Here is a 12,382-nt window from a genome sequence, read left to right as displayed (position 1 = left end):
GAAGAATTTAAAAGAAGGAGCTAGTCAATATACAGACTTGCCTGTGAGTATAACAGTAAGTACAATGGATTGCATTTTACACAAGTACACAGCTACATTTGATTCCTGGAATAACAGAACCTTATTTATTCAAGGACTTTCTAATATGCATTTATAACTAACCAAGCTGGAAATTACTCTGTGTATATGCATGAGTGTATGTGTATCTTTCAAAATTTTGTTGGAGGTTATGATAATTTTTCAGTATTATTAAAGTTAATGCTGAACTGAAATCTCAGTGATTGGTTATACAAAATTTTTAGATAATCCTAAAACAAGGAAAACGTATAATTATATGATGGAAATTACATTAAAGTATTCAATTTAAATTAAGTAGGCAGGTATATGTCTAACGGGTTTTTTCACTGGTGAGTGGTGAATCTTAATGATCAACTTGACATAGTATTTAGCATTGCTGCTTCATTTATTTAACTCGTTAAAGCTAAGAGTTGGGGGAAATTGCCCATCAGAATAAATGGAGCATTCTTTTTTAGAATTTTAAAATAAGAATTACATACTTTTTCCTCTCATGTTAAGAAGTGATAATAGTAATAATAATCCCTTCCCCTTTAACTGTAAAATTTGAATTATCTGAACTAAATGTAGGATTAAATAGTAGTTAAGAGGCTGTTTAAAGTTGCTTTATAAAGGAGATATTAAGTGTATGAACAAAGGAATAAATAGAAATACTGTAGCAGAAATTTAAAGGTCTCTGTTGAGACCTTTTCGTGCATTAAAAGTAGGTCAACAATAACCTAATACATTTAAAAAATCATGTTATCTAATTGAAATTCAAGTTTTAATAAAATCTCTAATCTGTCATCTGTTGCCACATTCAAAAAGATACACTTCAAAATATGTGATGGCAAATAGCTGGGTAGGTGAGCCACCTAGTGTCAGAGTCAAATGTGCTTTTGAGATACATGCACACATGGACCCTAACTGTCCACCTCCTGCTGCCTGCTCTGACCCATTTAAGTTACACCCGGAAGAGTCAGAACTCTTGCAGCTACCCCTGCCCGAAGACTATGCAACCTGAAGGATTCAGTGGCATGAGGGTGAGGGGGAAGGAGAGAGGGAAGAGTGGTAATTAAATTAAAACACAGTCGGATACTTTGTGCCATGGTTTCTAATTTGAAAAATATTACTTTAGTACAGGGCTGAGAGATTGTATATAAAAGAGAAAATAACTGGTAGACCACAATGTTCTGGCCTTCATTTGACACAAAAAGGTCATTAACAAAACAAATTACACCATTCTTTTCTCAATCACTAGTAAATTATTATATTACTCTGTTACAGTATATTGAATTCATATCAAATTAACACCCTACTTTAGTAAATAATAAGAAATTAATCTTATTTTATGAAAAGTATCTTTTAGTTACAACTACCATTATAAAAGAAAGGTTCTGCTTTTTTAAAAAAAAATATTTTACTGATTTTTTACAGAGAGGAAAGGAGAGGGTAGAGAGGTAGAAACATCGATGAGAGAGAAACATCAATCAGCTGCCTCCTGCACACCTCCTACTGGGGATGTGCCCGCAACCAAGGTACATGCCCTTGACCGGAACTGAACCTGGGACCTTTCAGTCCGCAGGCTGACGCTCTATCCACTGAGCCAAACCGGTTAGGGCAAGAAAGGTTTTGCTTTATATCTACTGCTACATGAGTAAATATGAAACGATTGTTGTTCATTCTGACATTTGGAGAAGCAACCTACACTATTCATCAGATCTCTAGCAATACATTAAAAGGGATTAGTACCAAGGTTGTTGTAAACATTGCTATAAATGTGGCATTGAAATCTTATGCTAATAGTTGGTTACAATATGGTCATCCAGGTTATGTATAAATATGTGTATGCTAATTTCTAAAATTATCAAAGACACAACAGCCCCGGTTTGAGAAAACTAATCTAATGTCATGGACATGAAACGCTTTAAGGTTTCAAAACAAAACAAACTGCTTTAATAAACAGGTTTTCAGCCAAAACCGGTTTGGCTCAGTGGATAGAGCGTTGGCCTGCGGACTGAAAGGTCCTAGGTTCAATTCCGGTCAAGGGCATGTACCTTGGTTGCGGGCACATCCCCAGTAGGAGATGTGCAGGAGGCAGCTGATCGATGTTTCTCTCTCATCGATGCTTCTAAGTTTCTATCTCTCTCCCTTCCTCTCTGTAAAAAATCAATAAAAAATATATTAAAAAATAAAAAAAATAAACAGGTTTTTATTTAACGCTACTTTAGTCTCTTTTGAAGAAACTACAGAATTATACCACTTACCTCAATGCATGGCATTCTCCCAGAAAAATTAGCAGCTGTATAGCCAAATGTGACATTTGCTATAAGCTTAAGTCCTAGCTGTCGTGCATCGAGCATTCGTGAAAGGGCTCTGTCTTGCTTATAAGCCTTCATTGACTGCTTCACCATGAGTCTAGTCTTCAAAATTTCTTCCAACATTATTGGTAGCACACCCTTTCTTACTGAAGGCTATCATAAAGGAAAAAAAGAATGTTTGAAATCCCTCAAACATTAGATTTAGATAATTAAGAAGCACAAAGTATAACAATGGCCAACTGTCATGAACTGAAACATTCTAACAATAAAGTGGCCAGAGAACCAATGGCAGTCAATACAAAACCATCACATTTTCTTTCTTCTGCAGAGGACTTTTTTCCTAAAAGGTTCCTATAATAGTTATAAATCTAATGAAGTATTATTTCGTGAGTGCAAAGACCCCCAGGGAGGAGGATGTCAATTAGTGCATAAGGAGAGACCATAGAACAAGTTCAGAGGGAAATTTTGTTTGAAACTTTGATCCAAACCTTCACTCTTTCAGAAAGACACACGGGATTTGTATCACTCATAACAAACCTCAGTTTTTAAAGATCTCATCCTCATGACCCCAGTAATCTGCATGGAAATCCATTTATCTACCTTGGAAGAATGATGAGCTGGGTTGACTCTGCTGACATTCAAACCTGCAGTTCCAGGGACTCTAGGTATTTCAAATCTGATGGTTAGACCACTAAGCCATCCCCTCCGGCCTATATTTATTAGCAATCTGGAAGAGGGGATGAATAGTGAGGTGATAAAATTTGTTGATACAAAAAAAAATCATTTGTATTAATCAAGATTAGGGAGAATTTATGAGAACTCCAGCAGGAATGAAAACCAAAAAAACAGTATTAACTCTGAGGATGATTCACAGATACATGCAAGGTAATAATGCATGTTGGACTGAACAATTAAAGCTGTAGGTACAGGATAACCATACTCCTGAATATTAAAAAACACAACTTATTTTCATTAAACTTTACACATTGGGTCAAAATGTAGATGTAAGTTTTAAAAATGATGTTAAAGGGAGATAAGCTGCTAGAGTGTGACAATGAAAACAGAGTCTAATCTTTAATTCATTCTGTGCACTGTTTAAAGGAGCCATATGTTTATGTTAGGACATAATGTTTGTGATAACGTGAAGACATACTTTCCCCAAAAGGAATATATCATGAACTCTCTGGTAAAAATTTTCCTCATATCTAAGTGGCTAATTTTAGGGTACTCTTTAAACACAGCATGCTCTTACTGGTAAAGAAAGATGCTCCCTTTGCTAAGTACACCAGAATGAATTTGAGGGCTCGTGAGGTCCATGCTACCATCAATCACCCTCCTGTCCCATGATTCTAGTATGCTAAGGAAATTGAAAAGAAAGGAGAGACAATATAATATTCTCCCAGATCTCTCCTATTTGTCTTTAATTTATTCATTTATGAGGCTTTCCTCAGTCTCTTTTGAAGGGAGATAAGGGAGAGAAAAAAAAGAGGCCTTATTATTAGTTTGGATATCTTTTTAGAAATTCAATCAATAAACAAGAGTATCATTCTTTCTAAGATAGTCTTAATTTAAAATAATGTAGAAGAACAATTAGCAGAGTGTACACATCAAAGCAATTTCAATCTTGGTAAGTTAACATCACTGTGATCATCAAGGAGCTATTTAAGTCTGCCAGATTCTAACAGAGGGCAGAAGGTATACATGTTTATTTCTTTCAATATTTCACTGAAAACTAAAATATAATAATTAAAATATTTTAAACCTAAATTCATGCAAAACAAGATGACTATTTAAAAATTTATTTCTTGGAAGATTCCTATATTTTTGACTGTGTGAGATAAGATATTCAAGCAAACTTATTTCCCTCCTCTGTATTATAGCCAACAAAGTCTAAACCATTAGCTCTCCAAAGGTTAAGCCATACCAGATACCTTTCTTTCATTTACAAGAGAGTATTATTACCTTGACAAAAGCTATTCCATTGGGGGACACTGTGATGTCATGCCTAATTTGGTAAAGTAAATCTGGAGGCACTCTCAGGGAGGTACAGCCAAATTTGAACTCATCAAACCTGTTAAGGAAGAAAATATTAAGTAAACACTTTCTCCAATCATAGAAGAGATTCTAAGCAATTTTAGGAGTATTTCTAATTCCATTAGAAAATCATTTCAAACATTAAAACATGATTCTTGTATTTAGTAACATGATTGTCTATTTATAAAAAACAGTTCTTCAAATATTCACAATTTGTTAAAAGAAATATTTCTTAGATGACACTATCCTAAAATTTATGGATAAAATCTATACTGAAATACCAAATTTCAACTCAACACATGATTACCCTACACTAAGTTTCTTAAAGAAAAACTTAAGCCTTAAAAGGATTGTAAATAATTTTCCAAATTTTTTCTTTTTTTTGAGTATTTTGGGTTGTTTTTATTGTAGTTTATTTCTAATATTATGCCATCGTGGTCTGAGAAGATGCTTGGTATGATTTCAATCTTCTTGAATTTTGGGAGACTTTGTGACCCAATATGTGGTCTATTTTTGAATATGTCCCATGAGCCTTTGAGAAGAATGTATATTCCGTAGCTTTGAGGTGAAGTGTTCTGAAGATGTCAATTAAGTCCATCTGATCTAGTGAGTCATTTAGGATTGCTGTTTCTTTGCTGATTGTCTAGAGGATTTATCCAGTGATGTCAGTGGTGTATTAAAGTCCCCTACTATGATTGTATTGTTGTCGATCTCTCCTTTGATATCTTCCAGGAGTGCCCCTGCATTGGGTACATATATGTTTATCAGGGTTATATCTTCTTGTTGTATTGATCCCTTTCGTATTATGAAGTGGCCTTCCTTATCTCTTGTTATGGCCTTCACTTTGAGGTCTATTTTGTCTGATATAAGTATTGCTACCCCAGCTTTTTTTTCATTTCCATTTGCCTGAAAGATATTTTCCATTCCTTCACTTTCAGTCTGTGTGAGTCCCTTCTTCTGACGTGGGTCTCTTGTAGACAGCAAATGTATGGGTCATGTTTTTTTTATCCATTCAGCCACTCGATGTCTTTTGGTTGGAGCATTTAGTCCGTTTACGTTTAAAGTTATTATTGAAAGGTACTTGTTTGTAGCCATTTCTTTTTTGTGTGTGCCTGTTTTCTTTCTTAGCTTTTTATTTCTTCTTTTTACACTAGTCCCTTTAGCATTTCTTGCATTGCTGGTTTGGTGGTGATAAACTCCCTTAACCTTTTTTTGTCTGTGAAGCTTATTTCCCCTTCAATTTTGAATGATAGCCTTGTGGATAGAGTATTCTTGGATTCAGTCCTTTGCTTTGCATCACTTTGTAAATTTCTGTGAATTCTTTTCTGGCCTGATGTGTTTCTGTTGAGAAATCATTTGATAATCTAATGGGAGATCCCTTGAATGTAACTTTCCGTCTCTCTCTTGCAGCCTTTAAGAGTTTCTCTTTGTCCTGAACATTTGCCATGGTAATTATGACGTGTCTTGGTGTGGGTCTTTTTGGGTTCACCTTGTTTGGGACTCTCTGTGCTTGTGTGATTTTTTTCTTCCCCACCTCTGGGAAGTTTTCTGATATTATTTCTTCAAATAGGTTTTCTAACCCTTGTTCCTCTTTCTGTTGTTCTGCCACCCCTATTATTTGTATGTTGTTTCGTTTCATGTTGTCCCATAGCTCCCTTAGGCCCTCCTCCTGTCTTTTAATTTTTTTCTCCAATTGCTGTTCAGTTTGGGTGTGTTTTGTTTCCCTGTCTTCTAATTCGCTAATTCGGTCCTCCGCTTCTCCTAGTCTGCTGTTGAAACTTTCAATGGTGTTTTTTATTGCAGCTATATCACTCTTCATTTCTTCTTGGTTCTTACATAATTTATTCATTTTTTTCATCTGTTTCTTCTTGCTTCTTGCATACGTTGTTGATTTTTTCCTCCATCCGGTTTATGCACTCTAGGACCCTTAATCTGAATTCTTTTTCTGTCATGTTGCATGCCTCTGTATCACTTAGCTGCTTTTCTGGCTAGTCCTCCTTTTCTTTCCTTTGGGGGTTTCTTTGTCTACCCATGTTTGATCGTACCGCCATATCTAGATGTTGAGTCGTTCAGCGGCTGCTCCTTGGGTGGCAGTGGCTCCTTGGGCTGCGGTTGCTCCTCGGGCGGTTGTGGTAGCAGCTGCTCCTCAGTTGGTAGCAGCTCCTCTGGTGGGTGCTGTTCACAGTTGTGATGGCTCCTCTGGCTGGTGGGGGGAGGCTTCACACACAGCTGCTGTTCCTCAGACAGAGGGTGTGGTGATCAGGAGGCTGCTGTTCCTTGGATAGGGGCGGGCTACACAAGCCCCAAATTTTTTCTTAATAAAAAGTATTACAATTTCCACAAGTGCTTTCTATGAAGTAGTGAGTATATTCTAGATAAAATTATAACACTTGGTATTAAATACACAAAAATCATTATTAAGAAAGACAATATTTCTTATATCCTGAGGAAAATATCTACTCCTTCGAGTTAAAAATATTGTTCTCATTCAGCTTATAAAATTCTTTGACATGAACAGCTAAAACATTTAACAGTTTAACTTTAAAAAATTCAAACTATTTCTAAGAAAAGAGGAGTTGGTAACTGGAGTTGTAAGATCATAATCCTCAAACAGTTCCACTGAAAGGTGATTTATATTAACAAATTAAATATAACTCTCAATTAAAGAGAGACCACAGATATGCATGGAGAATGCAACAGATAGTTGCAAGGCTGATGTATTCACAACTTGTTCATATGTGTCATCCATCGGTGATGCTGACTTAGTCATATGATGATCTATGTCAATTAGTAAGAAAATAAAAATAACAAATTAGCTGTGCTACAGCCCATTCATTCATTTTGCTCATAAGGATAGTATCGAGTGCAAAAAGACACTCAAAGTATAATTTTAGTAATAAGTACAAAGCACAACATAGTTGTAAATATGAAAAACTTACTTTCCCAAATTCTCCACATGGCCAAGGCAGGTGGAAAAACAGTAGTTGTATGCAATCACAATAGAAGGATATAGTGACTGGAAATCCAGAACAAGAACAGAGTTGCTATAGAAGCGAGATTCAGGCTCCATAATTAGGGGGACACATTGTGGGGCTCTCATTTGGGACCTCTGCTGTACAGTAGGTGTCACAGGAATATAGTTCATTGGTTTAGCAATACGCAACATCATTGACTCCACACGGTACTGTGGGCAGAGAAGTGGAAGTAGGAAGAGAAGAAGAAATAGTTTCAATATACTGTTCTTTGGAATAATTATCTGGGAAATGTTTTGCTCTTCAGAATAAGGCTGCATGACTTTCTTACAATAAAGTTACACAGTATTGATTATTCAGTCAGTTATTAGGTGCTTGAAGAGGATATTTATAAATCCTTTTCGTATTCCCATAACTTTTTAATTCTTTATTGTTGAAAGTATTACATATGTCTCCTTTTCCCTCCATTGACCTTTCCCAGCCCACACGCCATCCCCCAGCCCAGGCTTTCACTCGCCTATTGTCTGTGTCCATTGGTTATGCTTATATGCATGCATATAGGTCCTTTGGTTGATCTCTTACCTCCCCTCCACCCTCCTCTTGCTTTCCCTCTAAGGTTTAACAGTTTGTTTAATGCTTCTATGTCTCTATAAAAACTATAAAATATGTCAAAAGGCTTACACCATAAAGCAATATTGAAAAGACAAATACAGTTAGATTTCTTTTTACATTTAAATACAGCTCTATCACAATAAGCGGATGTAGGAGAGACAGCTGTATAGTTTGTCAACTTATTTAACAAGTTGGCCAATCTTTTAGAAAGTGATTTGGGAAAGTCTGAGAATGAAACTCAGGAGACTTGAGATGATAAATATTATCCCAATTTTTAAAGAAGGAAACACAGAGATTTCAGAATTAAAAGGTAATCAGCTTAATACTTGAAAAATTGAATCAAACAATTCATTGTTTATAATAACTGCTACTAAGCAGATGGTTTGGAATATTAGATTAAAAAAAGCACTCGCCCATGCCTCCCGGGCACCTGGCCTCTCACTGTCAGCGTGTGGAGCTCCTGCCAGCCTACAGCGGCCGCGCCTCCCAATTCCCTGAGCCCATCCTTGACTACTGGAGTGTGTGACGCTCCTGCCAAGCCTGCCACCACAGCTCAGACCCCATGCAACTCGGCGCCTGGACCCTTCAGCGACAGCAAAAATGGGGAGACTAAAAAGCAACCCTCAAAGAAAAGAAAAGGAAGAGTCGCAAAAAAGAAAAAAAAAGGGGGGGGGGGGGAAGGGAACTAAATGAAAGAAAGGCATGCAATGTGTCAGAAAAAGAATTAAGAATAATGGTCATACAGTTCATAAACCAGATGAACGGGAAAATCAACAACCTATGTAAGAATCAAGAAGAAATAAGAAGTGATATAGCTACAATAAAACACACAATAGAAGGTTTCAACAGTAGACTCAGAGAAGCAGAGGACTGAATTAGTGTGCTAGGAGATAGGGCTGACAAGCCCAATTTGAACAGCAACTGGAGAAAAAAATTAGAAAGCAGGAAGAGAGCCTAAGGGAGCTTTGGGACAACATGAAACGAAGTAACATACATATAATAGGGGTGCCAGAAGGACAAGAAGAGTAGCAAGAATTAGAGAACCTATTTGAAGAAATAATGACAGAAAACTTACCTGATTTGGGGAAGAAAAAAATCACAGCACAGAGTCCCAAAAAGTTGGACCCCAAAAGACCCACACCAAGACATGTCATAATTACAATGGCAAATGTTAACAACAAAGAGAGAATCTTAAGGGCTACAAGAGAGAGACAGAGAGTTACCTACAAAGGACATCCCATTAGATTATCAAATGATTTCTCAACAGAAACACATCAGGCCAGAAGGGAATGCAATGAAGTATATAAAGTAATGCAAATCAAGGGACTGAATCCAAGAATACTCTATCCAGCAAGGCTATCATTCAAAACTGAAGGGGAAATCAGGAACTTCACAGACAAAAGGAAAGGCTAAGGGAATTTATCAATACCAAGCCAGCAATGCAAGAAATGCTAAAGGGATTGTTGTAAAAAGAAGGAAAAAAAAGGGGAAGAACAACAGGGGGAACAAAAAATAAAAATGGCTACAAACAAGTACCTATCAATAATAACTTTAAATGTAAATGGACTAAATGCTCCAATAAAAAGACATAGAGTGGCTGAATGGATAAGAAAACATGACCCATATACTAGTATATGCTGTTTACAAGAGACCCACCTAAGAACAAGAGACTCACACAGACTGAAAGTAAAGGGATGGAAAAATATATTTCAGGCAAATGGAAATGAAAAAATAAGCTGGGGTAGCAATATCTATATCTGACAAAATAGACCTCAAAGTGAAGGCCATAACAAGAGATAAGGAAGGCCACTTCATAATACTAAAGGTATTGATATAACAAGAGGATATAACTCTGGTAAACATATATGCACCCAATGCAGGAGCACCAAAATACATAAAAAAAACTTCTGGAAGATATCAAGGGAGAGATTGACAACAATACAATCACAGTAGGGGACTTTATTACCCCACTAACACCACTGGATAAATCCTCTAGACAAAAATCAGCAATGAAACAGTAATCCTAAATGACTCACTAGATCAGATGGACTTAATTGACATCTTCATAAAATTTCACCCAAAACAAACAAAATATACATTCTTCTCAAGTGCACATAGGACAATTTTAAGGATAGATCACATATTGGGGCACAGGCGAAGTCTCTCCAAATTCAAGAAGATTAAAATCATATCAAGCATCTTCTCAGACCACAATGGCATAATATTAGAAATCAACTACGATGAAAACAATAAAAAAATTCAAGAAGATGGCGGCATAGGTAAACACCGGAAATTGCTGCCTCCCACAACAAATTCAAAAATACAACTAAAAGACAAAACGGACATCATCCAGAACCACAGGAAGGCTGGCTGAGTGGAAATTCTACAACTAGAAGGAAAGAGAAAAGCACACTGAGACTCAGAGGAGGTGCGGAAGTGCAGAGGTATGGAGGAAAACGTGGCAAGGGCTGGCAACTGAGGACGCGGCTGTCTTCTTGAATCGGGAGGGAGTCACAAGCCCCTGACTGCTCTGAACTCCAGTTTTGGGTGAGTCTCTGGGGACCTAGACTCATACGAGGAGAAACTGGACTGTCTGGCAGTGGGCAGAACTCGGAACTCGAGGGCGGCTTTCTCTCAGAGGTGCTTGCAGTGATTACCAGGACACTGAGACGCGGGACCCCTTAGGGCAGGGCTGAGGATCAGCCATAGCTGCTTGCTCCGCCCTGTTGATTCCCTGAGACCCCACCCCACCCCAGCTGTGGCAGAGGCTTTTGCATATGAATGCCCTGGCCCTTTGCAATCTGAAAATTACCTAACAAACTGCAGCTGGGCCAGACAGACCCAGAACTTCCAAGAGAAGGCCCAAGGCCCCACAGCAGCTTGCATTGCTTCACAGCTGGGCCTCATTTGGGCATCTCCAAACCCCAAACAAGGAAGAGGAATCTGCAGATCTCTCCATAGCTCCTGCTGGGTAGCCTCAGGCAGAGGCTAAATTAGCACTGCCTTAGATCCAAGAGCCAGTGTACCCAGTGGTCAGAGTGGGACCATCCAATTAAAACTCCTCAGATCCATAAGGGACACACTCAGGGGGCAGACTCAGTGAGCACCAAAGCTCCACTGAAGCAAGTCTTGCCTCATAAGGGTGTCTTCAGCACAGAAGTTCTCCCACCGTAGACACAGCTGATTCTCACAGCCAATTGGCCTGGAGGTCAATTCCTCCCAGTGATACCAACAACAATCAAGGCTTAACTACAACAAGACTGTGCACAAAGCCCACAAAGAGGTGCACCAAGAGTGTCCACCTCAGGTAATTGGGGAGGCTGAGCCACAGGCCCTATAGACACCTAGCACACAAAGCCACTCTACCAACACAGGGAAGCATAGAAAATGCAGAGACAAAGAAACAGGTCACAAATGACAGAAATGGAGGAAAGCAAACTACTGGATATAGAGTTGAAAACCACACTTTTAAGGTTTTTCAAGAACTTTCTAGAAACCGCTGATAAATTTAGTAAGACCCTCAAAAAGACTGGTGAGACCGCCGATAAATGTAGTGAGACCCTTGAGGTTATGAAAAAGGACCAACTAGAAATTAAGCATACACTGACTGAAATAAAGAATATTATGCAGAGTTCCAAAAGTAGACTAGAGGATCGCAAGAATCAAGTCAAAGATTTGAAATACTAAGAAGCAAAAAACACCCAACCGGAAAAGCAAAAGGAAAAAAGAATCCAAAAATACGAAGATAGTGTAAGGAGCCTCTGGGACAACTTCAAGTGTACCAACATATGAATTATAGGGGTGCCAGAAGAAGAGAGAGAGAAAGATATTGAAAACCTATTTGAAGAAATAATGACAGAAAACTTCCCCCACCTGGTGAAAGAAATAGACTTACAAGTCCAGGAAGCACAGAGAACCCCAAACAAAAGGAATCCAAAGAGGACCACACCAAGACACATCATAATTAAAATGCCAAGAGCAAAAGACAAAGAGAGAATCTTAAAAGCGGCAAGAGAAAGAAATTCAGTTACCTACAAGGGAATACCCATACGACTGTCAGCTGATTTCTCATCAGAAACCATGCAAGCCAGAAGGGAGTGGCAAGAAATATTCAAAGTGATGAATAGCAAGAACCTACAACCAAGATTACTCTACCCAGCAAAGCTATCATTTAGAATTGAAGGTCGGATAAAGAGCTTCATAAAAAAAGAAAAAGCTAAAGGAGTTCATCACCGCCAAACCAGTATTATATGAAATGCTGAAGGGTATTCTTTAAGAAGAAAAAGGTAAAGATAAAAATTATGAACTACAAAGTGACAACAAATACTTATCTATCAACAAGTGAATATAAAAATCAAGTGAATAAAAAATCTGGTGAATAGGACAGAA

At 37.8% G+C, this 12,382-nt stretch overlaps 1 protein-coding gene across 6 annotated transcripts in view; it reads right to left on the bottom strand.

Moving 5' to 3' along the window:
* REV3L (REV3 like, DNA directed polymerase zeta catalytic subunit) overlaps window positions 1-12,382 on the bottom strand; it is a 166,527-nt gene that overhangs the window by 17,021 nt on the left and 137,124 nt on the right. For 5 of the 6 annotated variants that reach the window (XM_070417892.1, XM_070417893.1, XM_070417896.1 and 2 more), the window contains 3 exons: window positions 7,349-7,593; window positions 4,338-4,446; window positions 2,322-2,528 (listed from right to left, as the gene is read on the bottom strand). In XM_070417892.1, coding sequence (XP_070273993.1) covers window positions 2,322-2,528; window positions 4,338-4,446; window positions 7,349-7,593 — 561 coding nt within the window. Of the gene's footprint in view, window positions 1-2,321; window positions 2,529-4,337; window positions 4,447-7,348; window positions 7,594-12,382 lie in introns of those variants that run through there. The other variant, XM_070417897.1, reaches the window with a different exon arrangement.

This window comes from Myotis yumanensis, unplaced genomic scaffold (genome assembly GCF_028538775.1).
Source record: "Myotis yumanensis isolate MYYU_CA2020_CCGP unplaced genomic scaffold, mMyoYum1.0.hap1 SCAF_6, whole genome shotgun sequence".
NCBI lineage: Eukaryota > Metazoa > Chordata > Mammalia > Chiroptera > Vespertilionidae > Myotis > Myotis yumanensis.
The sequence above is the reverse complement of the archived record's forward strand: the minus strand, read 5'-3'. Positions and strand labels throughout refer to the sequence as shown.